At 41.3% G+C, this 11,013-nt stretch overlaps 2 protein-coding genes across 2 annotated transcripts in view; one reads left to right on the top strand and one right to left on the bottom strand.

Annotated features, from left to right (window-relative positions):
* The first annotated feature begins 2,702 nt into the window (after positions 1 to 2,702).
* On the top strand, positions 2,703 to 6,022 carry LOC122819961 (Y-box-binding protein 2-A-like). The gene is made up of 9 exons (XM_044097054.1): positions 2,703 to 2,921; positions 3,649 to 3,712; positions 3,787 to 3,820; positions 3,890 to 3,979; positions 4,059 to 4,301; positions 4,372 to 4,463; positions 4,541 to 4,745; positions 4,829 to 4,960; positions 5,031 to 6,022. The coding sequence occupies exons 1-9, from the start codon at positions 2,843 to 2,845 to the stop codon at positions 5,067 to 5,069; spliced, it is 978 nt and encodes a 325-aa protein (XP_043952989.1). The 5' UTR covers positions 2,703 to 2,842; the 3' UTR covers positions 5,070 to 6,022.
* Positions 6,023 to 6,481: 459 nt separating this feature from the next.
* The window catches only part of LOC122819960 (solute carrier family 2, facilitated glucose transporter member 4-like), a 14,572-nt gene continuing 10,040 nt past the window's right edge, over positions 6,482 to 11,013 (bottom strand). The window contains exons 6-11 of the mRNA XM_044097053.1: positions 10,470 to 10,632; positions 10,203 to 10,390; positions 9,998 to 10,102; positions 9,078 to 9,179; positions 8,760 to 8,963; positions 6,482 to 8,665 (exon numbers count right to left, since the gene is read on the bottom strand). Of these exons, the coding sequence (XP_043952988.1) occupies positions 8,447 to 8,665; positions 8,760 to 8,963; positions 9,078 to 9,179; positions 9,998 to 10,102; positions 10,203 to 10,390; positions 10,470 to 10,632 (981 nt within the window). The 3' untranslated portion in view covers positions 6,482 to 8,446. The remainder of the gene's footprint in view (positions 8,666 to 8,759; positions 8,964 to 9,077; positions 9,180 to 9,997; positions 10,103 to 10,202; positions 10,391 to 10,469; positions 10,633 to 11,013) is intronic.

Genomic DNA, 11,013 nt, shown 5'->3' with positions numbered 1-11,013 from the left:
GATATAATAAACATATTAACAGCTACAGCAACCACTTCCTGTTGGATCTACCAGAACAAAACACTCACAAAACTCACAATACACTCCTTTTCTTTAACTGGGCTATATAGTCTTTATTGAGATAAAACAAGATTTGAGAAATAGTTCTTGTATTTTGCGTCATAGTTCTACATATCAAGTACAATCATTTGTTGTCCCTTATACAGTAACTCCAGTGACTTTTGGACGTAAAATGGCTCTCAATACAACTAAAAATGATAACTAATGTTTTTATAAACGTACTCAATTTTTACAGCAGAATTACATAAAAAAATACCCTTGATATTTGCAGATCCATTTTTCCTGTCAATTGCTTGGAAACTTTGTTGTGTCATTTTCCGCAAACTATATCTCAAAGAAGAAACTTATATCCATCCACTTTTTGTAAGAATTTTATTTGCTTTTGGCAAATCACAGGAATAAAATGGTGGCTCTACACAAACCACAACAAATTTCCTAGAGTCATAAGTTGTCTTTTTTATCAAAAGACCATGTAAAATTTTCAAATCTAAGCTAGCTTTATGCAGCTGGCCTCAGGTCAAAAATGAGTCTTTGGATTGTAAAGGGTGCAGACTCCTGAATTAAATTATAAAAAAAAACATTTGACACAGTACAAACCACCTTATATCTAATTACTTCCACCAAGACTTTTCAATACGCTCTCTCCACAAGTTTAGATCTGGTCAAGTTTGACTTATACATTCACCTCTTTAAAGAAACTCAGCATCTAATTTATCTTTTGGATAAATGTTTTAGTTTTTTTTCTTGCTGCTCTACGTCTACACTGTCTACAGTTAATTTACTAGGAAATATGAAACAAATTTAGGTCAAATTTGAGCTTTAGAGATGCACATTGATAACAGTATTGCCTCGACGTATTGCTATACACATTAAATGTGTGTTCCTACTTTTAATACAAAGGTTAATCGTCACTGTACCTATATCTGTGCTTAATTCCAGGTGTCCTCCCTCCTCGCTGAAAGACTTTTATTTTGAAGACCTGCCGCTCTTCCTGTTAGCTTCTGGCTAACTGGCAGTAGCTTGGTGTCTCTGTCACGCAGATGCCCGTTAAAGAAACCTCAACAATTTGATGCGTATCGCACATGGACCATTCATGATTTCTCTTCCTGGACTCTTACTGTGTGATAAGATGCTACACGCTGCGCGTTTACAAATTCAGCAAAGTATTTCATATACATTGTTTACGCTATGAATCTGAATTACAAATGGCACCCGCTATTTCTGTTCTGCTTTTACAAATTCTCTGCGGATTTCAAGCTAAAAGGTGTAATTCTGTTGCGCACCTTATTAAAATTAGACAGTATTGATCGGGAATTTTACAAGCTCAACATGTGCTTTTATACATGATCCTGCATCTTAAGGAGTCTACTCTCATCCCCACAGTCTTTCCAGCTTTATTTTATTGTATTCCCTCTCCCACCAGGAATCTCAATCTATATCTGTAACTTCTTTCTTGCTCTGGACTCATGATCACAAGTGTGCAGCAAATGGTGCTGCTGAACTTGGCTCTTCTCAGAGAGGCTGAGTTAAATTTAGTGGTTTGAAATTCGAGTGCAGTGACCTATGCAGGCTGCACTTAAAGGCAAAATGTGAATTAAGCTACTGCTGTTTTATAAAGCCAGTTTTTATCGAGGAGATAAAATAAAATAAAAAATATGTTGTTTTTTTTCGAAAGCATCTAACAATAAAATCCAATTGAAACTTTGACAGTCGACTTTTCTGAGTGATATCAGCATGGCTATGTTAGCAAGCACTTATGACGTTTAGGAAGAAGCTGGAGAACAGTTTAAAAACAAAGCATACATATGGAAATCATGCATTCTCCACACAGAAAGTGACCAAAGGATGCTGAACACCAACACTCTGTGCCATCAATAAACAACTGAATGGATAATTAAAACTTTAGTTTTATGTAAATCTCAAAAATAGCCTACACAGTTCAATTCAACTCTGGTATGATTAATTCAGTTCTGTGTAGTTCAGATGTTTCTGGACCACCTCCATCAGTTTAGCTAATCAAGGTTTAATAAATTTAATCTCAATTCTGAATTTAATTTCCACGTAGTTTATTTCCAGTTCTTTTTCAGCTCGGTTTAATCGAGTAATTCAGTTTCAAGTTCAGTTTATTTTAGTTTAGTTCATTTTCAGTTTTATTTTGTCATTCCCTGTAAGTTTAGGTCAACAAAGTTTAATGCAGTTAGATTTGGTTTAATTTAGGTAATTTCGATTCACATCAAATGTATCAGGATAATTTCTGAAAAATCTCATGACAGCTTTAACATATTTTTAAATGTGTTTATTTTAGGAATATATTTTATGTTATCCGACTGAATCTATCCATTCAAGCAGATAAACTAAATCCAGTTGTAAAACGATTTAAAACAGGAGATTATAATCCGGTGGCTCTTGAATACTGGATTAAAATTTAACAGTATTTACCATTAAAAGTGTCCGTAAAAACGAGTCATAAACTCGATTTAGATCAAACTTCCTTCCACTTCCGGTGGCAGAAATCACTCCCTCTCACTCTTACCTGTTCCCCACCTGCCACTGTTTCCTGTCCAATTTGCCGACTTCTCGCAGCCAATCGGCTTCCAGCTCGCGCCCTCGTGAAGCCAATGAGGGCGCAGCTTCCGTCCGGCAGCGCGAGGTGACGTCGAGATAAAACCTTAACCGAGGCGGGCAGAAAAGTTTCAAGAAGAGCAGGGGATCCACAGGGAAGGAGCGAGAGCAGCGGAACCAGCAGGAACGGCAGTCCCCAACTAGAGCAGCAGGAGCGAGGATGAGCGACTCAGAGGCGCCGAGCTCTCCACCACCAGCCCCGGTGGAAGAGAAGTCTCAGCCGGAGAGGAAGGTTATAGGTGGGTACAGAGAGGGTGGAAGAGCCGCAAACCAGTCTGGTTAGTTGTTTTAGGGCTTATTGCCTGCATTAAGTCCCATTCTTAATACTTGTGCGTTTCATAGTCTTGAGCTATGTTGCAATCCTTTGACGCGTGAGAGTTGTGAGGATGGTTGGGCAATCCCAGTTACAAGGTGAGCACTGTAAACAATAAATCAATATCGCTTCATTTCCAGGGTGACACGTGTTGTACTTATCAACATCCAATCTCCATATTGTTGAAAGAATTCAATTGATACTACATCGTTTTATCGCATTGAGTGCGCCTCATTTTTGTCTCAAATCTGATGGTTATATTGCACTCCTCACATTGTGAGCACATGACCCAGCTATGGTGAGGTCCTCACAGCTGCAAATCATTTCCCTAAGCAGCACATGAACCAATTAAACGGTATCTTAGGTGGACTCCAGCAGAAACTGCTTCCTTACAAAAGCTGAAATCATTGTTTGATGAATCATGACTCTTGCCTTTAGCCTCCTGAAGGTGTTGAACAGGTTGTATTGTCCCCTCCCTCGTGACCGAGATCAGACCTGGTTTCAAAGTCTGACTGTTAATGATTGATGATGAGGGCAAGATAACCGCATGGTTTCTGTAAAAAGGCCTGTTTTCCCATGTCTTATGTAAAAAAAAAAAAAAAAAAAAAAAAAAAGAAGGAGGGAACACAGATTTGTTAAATCTTCTGTTACAGCCATGGCAGTTCAAGGCACAGTGAAATGGTTCAACGTCCGTAACGGCTATGGCTTCATTAACAGGTACCACTTCATACTATGCATCACTGTAAGAATTCCTACATCTGGCGCAACTTCTAAACTGTAACTTCTTTCAGGAATGACACTAAAGAAGACGTCTTTGTTCATCAGGTAGGCTTAAGTTTTGGTTCTTCATCCTGCTTTGATTGTCCCATTCCTTTGACTGATTTCTTCCTCCAGACTGCCATCAAGAAGAACAATCCTAGAAAGTTTCTCCGAAGTGTTGGAGATGGGGAAGTTGTGGAGTTTGACGTAATTGAAGCAACTAAAGTGAGAACGAAGGAATGTTTGGGTCCTTCTAGCATCGAAAGCTGTAGCCTGTTCAAGAACTGGTGCATTGTCCCAACAGGGCTCGGAAGCGGCCAACGTTACGGGTCCGGGTGGCATTCCAGTTAAAGGCAGCCGCTACGCTCCCAACAAACGGCGTTTCCGTCGGCGGTTCTTCCCCCGCAACCTTCATCCTGCAGACCAGAGTACACCAACCGATAACCAAGCTCCTGCACCAGAAGGGGAGCAAACGGAGGAGACGGGGGCGACGAGGCCTCCACCCCGGAGACGTAGGCCACGCAGACCACGACTTAGTACCCAAAATGTATGGTAAAGCAGGCTGAATGTTCAGGGTTTTTTACTTTGGCGTTAATTAAATTTTGCTGGAATAACAGGGGCAAGTTGGAGAGGAAAAAGATGGAGCTGCTGAAGGTGATCAGACACAGCAGATGCCACAAAGGCGCAGATTCTTCCGTCCCTACCGCAGGTAACCCTGAAGTCATATTTAAATGTGAACGTCCATATCAGTTTTGTTTTTCAAACACCTTTTCCCCATCAATCCAGACCCCTCCACCCTCGCTCATCTGCTGATCAGTCCCCGGCTTCAGAAGAAGGCAAGGAACAGCAGGCGGAGGTAAAGCAGGTGGAGTCTCCTGAGGGAGTCCAGACCAGTGGTGACACGTCGACAGAAGACCAAGGCCAGAAACAGAAACTACCTCGGCCACCCAGACGGCGCAGGCAGAGGAACTCTGAATCCTCAACATCAAAAGCAAGTTGTTTTTCCTTTTTAAACAAAAATCCCCTTGCATTAGTGCTTCTTGTAAATGTACTTGGTTTTTGTCTTGCATGAAGAATGACACAGAGAAGTCTGGCTCGGAGCCTGGGACCCCTCCTCAGAGCACAAAACCAACAGAGGACAAATCTACACCCAATTCGTCAAAGTTGTCTCCGAAAACATCTCCTGAAACACCAAAATCTCCTGAGGTAAAGAGTTGAGCATAACAGAGTGTTCTTGTATATTTTCTGCGATGCATTGTAACTTTTGTGCCCTCAGGCGGAGGTCGCCCCAGAAGTTGAAGCCCCAGCAGAGTGACTGCACCCGGGCTTGTCTCAGCCCCTCCGCCCCCAGGGGGAAGATGGGACCTGATGCCAAAGAGAGTTGAGTGACCCTGGATTCGGACAGTTTGAGATCGCGCCGCTCGTGCATCCTGGGACAAACGGGTGGTCTCTCGACGGACGTGGACTGGTTTAAAGTGGAATGCTGGCATTAAAGGGATAAAAGTAATTTTTATGGAGTCTTTAAGGACAATTTTTAAGTTTAAACTTTAGTTAAAACACAAAACATTTATTTTTCCCTCAAACCAGGATTAAAAACCAGCCTGATCCTCGTTCAGGATTAGAGGCATGTGACGTTTGGTTCTTCACCGTTTGAAATCCCTGTGCCTCTTTTGCGTTTTTCTTGTTGGTCCTGGGGTTCGAGAGCTCGACCTCTTTCACAACATGCACTGCTCTCCCCTCCCCTCCCCCTCTCTTTCTCTCTCACAACTTGTTTATGGCGACTGGTTGGCGAGGAGTCGGCAGGTTAGAAAAGGTGATACCGATGAGTGTGTGATTAAAAAGTTAAAAAGCTTTAAAGCGGAGGGGAAAATGGGAAAGGACAATCTGCTTGGTGGCTCAGTCATTCCAACCCCTCTTAGAAGAACATTTTCTTTAACTGACCAGATAAGGGTAGATCAGGTATTCAGAGGAACCAGCCTTGTTTTTTTTGTTTTTTTTTATTTGGCTAATTTTTAATTTGATTTGAGGGGAAACCCAAGCAGGTGTGCAGCTGGTGGTTTGCATTGGAAGTCAGTTTAGTTCTGGTACCACCTGAATCGGTTGAAGCGTTGTGCTCCTTTCATCTCCTGCTTTGGATGGATTGATGGGCCAGCGGGAAGGGAGGGACTTTATTTCTCGAGTTTTAGGTTTCCTTTTTGTTGGAGGGGATTATGTGCAATGTCAATACTTGGAATGCCAACTAATAAAACATGTTTGCAAATATCACAACTTTTGGTTTAGATTTGTCTGATTAATAGAATGGAAACGAAGAGCCTTTTGTACAGGTATTTACAGCACTTGTATAACCACAGCATAAAATTACAGGTCCACTGGAGGAAAAAAAAATAAATCTCAATACAAATATTCAGAAATGAGCACTACATAACAGAACACACACATGGATGCAAAGACTGTACATGAACTACAAAATGAATCCTAATCTCTAACCTCACTGAGCATCTACAGAAACCACACAGCAGCTGGAGTGCATACAGAGTAGAAACTTTAGACCCACATACCATGACATAAATGCTATGTACACAAGAAGTACCAAAAATGTTTTCTGAAATCTCTGGAAAACATTAAAACTTAAGAAGGAAACATGAAAAGAATCGACTGATACAGGATTCCTACAGTGTGGAGGTTTTGGGTGTGAAAGGTTTGTTTTTCTAAACTTATTCCATTTTCTAAACGGTTTACTAATTTGTGTTTTTTTTTTACCCTTGAACTCATCAAGATTTTGGTTTTTCACTTGCTAGCTGAACAGACTCAAAAGGCCATTTTACTAGTTTGGTCTCTAAGAAGCTGGAGTTTTAAAGGCCAAAAGCACGAGAGCCATTTATGGGAATTTTTATATAGTGACAAACATTCAGCCTATAAGCTTGTTTTTTGACAAAGCCAAGAGATTTTTTTTCTTTTGAACCTGAGCTAGCTCAGATTAATCTATGCTTTGCTCAGATGGGAAGTCAGTTTCAGCAATGTTTTGAACAGATTAGAGCTGTGCAGTAAATCTAATCAACGTGGCTTTAATGCAATAACTGCTCTGCATGCCAATAAAATTAATGCACAGTTTTTAATCCGTGTAGCTTATTGATCCAAGCTTCATCAGCAGGATGCTGTGAAGGAAAAAGTCAGCAAACTGTTTATCCTTTGTAACTGTAATATTGACAGTATCACAATGTTTTCCTACAAATGCTGCTCAGCTGTTATTCAAATATCAGCTGAATAAAAGTTAAACTTCCCAAATATCCGAAGTTTTAATAAAAACTTTGGGGAAAAGGCTAATAAATGTGGGGACTTTTTTTTGTTGCTTGATTTTTAGTGCTTTCACCAATTTAAAAAGGCAGTCTTACGCAAAATTTTTATTTTCTTTTTGAGATTTGTATCATGTTCCCTCTTCAAAATCATTCGTGGTGTGCTTCTTTAAATTTTTCATAAGAAATCTCCAATAGCAACCACTCGGGGCGCCTTAATGCTTGCTCTGACAAAGCGCCGCCTATTTCCAAGCAGCTTCTTCCTGCTTGGAAATGGCCAAGCTTCCACCTCATAGAGCTCCCTTCCCCACTCAGCTCCTTCAGACTAGAGGCAGCAGCAAGTAGCAAACACCCGGTGGAGCTGTGCATCTGCTGAACTCATCATACAAACGACTTGTCGATGTAAAGCTGGTAAAAATATTTTCAAAGGCTTGAAAGAGGAATGTTATGATGGTGGGCTGAAAGAGTGGGAGATTCTTAAAGAGACAGAGGCCCGATTTCAATGCATTAAATTTTATAGACAAATTTCTTTAAAGTCATTTTTGATATCTAGCATTTTTACAACAACTGAGGGAAAGATGATTTGATTGTGCTCTAAAACGAGACTATGTACCAAGAAAATACATAATGCTGCCCCTTTAAAATCGGATGGTAAAGCAAACTAGTTAAGAAACTAACTTTTTTCTGCAAGAGTATTTCCAAAATCTGCACGAGGAACCCAAATCAGCCTTACTCTAACGTGTTCCCATCTTAAGTGAAAACTATCAAGTTACGTCAACTTCCTACGTCAGTGATGTCTGTTTTCAGTCCCCAAGACCCAAATGTCCTACAGGTTTTAGATGTTCACTTGGTTGAACACAGTGCAAAGCAGATTAATTGTCCATTACCAAGCATTTTTAGAACATGATGTTGAGAAGGTAGCTCAACCATTTACATCTGATTTGGTCTTTCAGAACTGAAGTTAGACAACACCGTCCTACAGTACCTGTACCTCCGTTCGCCAAAGTCTTTCTTTATAAAGTGCAGGAATTCCAAAATTTCCCCATCTTTCAGTGCCGCGTCCGAGTTCATCAGCACTGAGTGAAATCATCTCACACCGGCAGTCAATGCCTCTGTTTGTTTCTTCATCAGTCAGTCTCTAACTCAAAGGCTTTGAGCTGTCAGAGCAACGATCAGAACCACGAGTTAGCAAACCGCTGTGGTACCAGCAAACGACGACTCCAGAAAATGTCCATACTGTCACACACTCATCTTAACACTGCTTTGGCACCACAAGCTATATCAATATGACTACAGATCTCAAAATATGTCAGAAAATAACATTTTGGAGTACGGTCCGTACACAAACTTCACCTTAGATTGTACTCAGTTTGTTTTTGTTTTTGTTTGTTTGGACTCTTCAGTTGATGCTTTCATCCCCCAGATAGTCCAGCTCTGTGCTGGGCTTGTTCAGCTCCATGTCCATATCCATCATGCTGGCCGCCGAGTGCTGATTGAAGTTGGCTGCGATCTGGTCGAATGTCTTTCCCCGGGTCTCTGGCACCCGAAAGAACGTGAAGATGAGAAAAAAGATGAGCAGCACTGCGAAAATCAGGAATACGTAAGGCCCACAGAGGTCCTGGGGAGGAAGATTTAGGAGTTATTGATATAGTGGGGAAAAATGTCCAAAACATTGGCAAGACTCCTCATTTTGGAATGCTGATGGTACTCACCGCAACGTATTGAAAGCTCATGCCGATGATGAAGTTGGCGGTCCAGTTGGAGAAGCCCGCCACAGCCATGGCAGCTGGCCTCGGGCCTTGAGAGAACAGCTCAGCTACGAAGAACCAAGGAATGGGACCTGGACCCACCTCGAAGAAGGCCACGAAGCCAAAGATAGCTAGCATGCTAATGTAGCTCATCCAAGGAATGCTGTCCTGTCAGGTGGAGGAAACGATGCAGTCAGCGGTTTATTGGGCTTTTTTTTTTTTACACAGGTAGATAAAAAAAAAAACAAGTAACAATTCAACCTGAATGTTAGAGTTACTTACCAGTAAAGCCAGAGCTATGGTCATGATAATGGCAGAAATGCACATTCCTGCCAAACCCAACATGTGAAGTGTCCGCCGACCCGTCCTCTCCACAAGGAACAGCTGTTTATGTCAGGAAGACAATAAAAAAGTTAAACTTTTATTAATTTCTGTGCCAAATATACAACATTTATTCTGTCAGTGCATTATTGATATGTTTTTTGTTTTTTTACTAAAAATTTGAGACTTACGAGGTTAAGCTAACGTTGCTAGCATGTTTGCAAACTCAACTTCCTAGCTTTTATCAATTAGGAACCGATAATAGCTGACCAGAATAGACTGATTTTTTGTTTTGTTTGACTGAATACTAAAAATCAGTTTGACTATTTCAGTTTGGTCTAGCTCATGTCTGAACTAGCTAGCTGAAGTTTAGTATTTTTGCAGTGTGAGCACACTGACACTACCGGGTCACATTAAACACAACACTCTTCAGTGCAGACAGTCTTACAATATAAGAATCAAGGCAAGACAATTTTAGTATCAGGTGTTTAATAAGAAAGTCTGGGGGAGCAGAGAAATGCAAGAAGCTGTGAATGAGGAATCTGTATTTTCTGACAGGTGGAGGGTCTGTCCTGTGGTGTAGTTTTGTCAGGCTCTTGCTTTGAAGAGCTCAAACTGATTTCTTATACTAATTTGGTGGACATATGCCACCACCAATGGTTTAACACGTGGAATATTATATTTCTGCTTCTTTTAATGACAACTCAGCAGGAAAACGATTGACCAGCCTCCTCTTATCTTATTTACTTTTTGATAACAGAGTTAAACACAAAAGGAGACACACTTATTGACTTAATGTGGTTCAAAGCAAGGCTGTATAAAGTCTCTCAAACTAAATTTTACTGTGAGGCTGCCAGCGAGCCAGGACACACACATCTCACCGAGACCACAGTGAAGGCACAGTTTACAACTCCGGCTCCTATTGTGGCATAGACCGGACTCTGGACTCCTGCCTTCATGAAGATTCTGGTGGAGTAGTAGAAAATCTGGAGGCGGGATTAAGCAGATCTGAGTTACCACTGAGACCTGGGTTAAGTTTTGAGACTTGATTAATGCTCTGCCATCACTGAGTCCAATCAGACTCACTGCATTGACTCCAGAGAGCTGCTGGGAGAGCTGCAGCAGGATGGAGATGACGATGGGCTGGCGGTAAAGAGGGGAGCGGAAGAGCTCCAGGATGGAGACTTTCCTCTCCATGTCCATCCTCCTCTTCTCCTCCTTCATCTCTGCTAGCATGTCACCCACCTCCTGCCGGCCTGTTAACCTCCTCAAGCCTGTTCAGAGGACAAATGGGAGGAGCTCAGACAATCGAGCGGCAAAGAGGCGTTTCAAGAAACAAATTGTGGGACTCACCACTCTTGGCGTGGTGCTCCTGACTCCGAATGATGTAGAGGAATCGAGGGCTCTCGGGGCAGAAGGGCAACAGACCCATCTGCAGTACAGTCGGTACCACAGTCAAACCCAGCAGAACGGGCCAAAGGTCCTCACTGCCCAGCAACATCTCCAGACCCAGAATCTTATCAAACAGAACAAGAAAGGTGCTGTTAGTGATGCCTGTATGATCTAAAACACACATCTACTTTGAGCTTGTTGGTCTAAAAGAAATGTGGGAGGAATAAGGGGAAGAGAGTCTCTGTGTTGGAAAGAGAAATTTACTGCAGCAATACAAGACTGTCAACTATTACCTAGAGAATAAAGTTAAACTAAACTAATCTTTGACAGCAGTACAATGATCTCAAACTTAACCAATCTTTAATTTGAGTAAATTAGAGATGGAGTAAAATCAAATAAATAAAAAAAATCCTATAAATTTTCATTCATTCCTATTCCTATATCTCTAACTGTATTTTTTTCTTGGTAATTTATGGGTTTGTGTGTTGCATAGGTGTTAATAGTA

The sequence above is a fragment of the Gambusia affinis genome, linkage group LG18 (genome assembly GCF_019740435.1).
Source record: "Gambusia affinis linkage group LG18, SWU_Gaff_1.0, whole genome shotgun sequence".
NCBI lineage: Eukaryota > Metazoa > Chordata > Actinopteri > Cyprinodontiformes > Poeciliidae > Gambusia > Gambusia affinis.
Note: the sequence above shows the minus strand (reverse complement) of the source record. Positions and strands in the feature narration are given on the sequence as shown.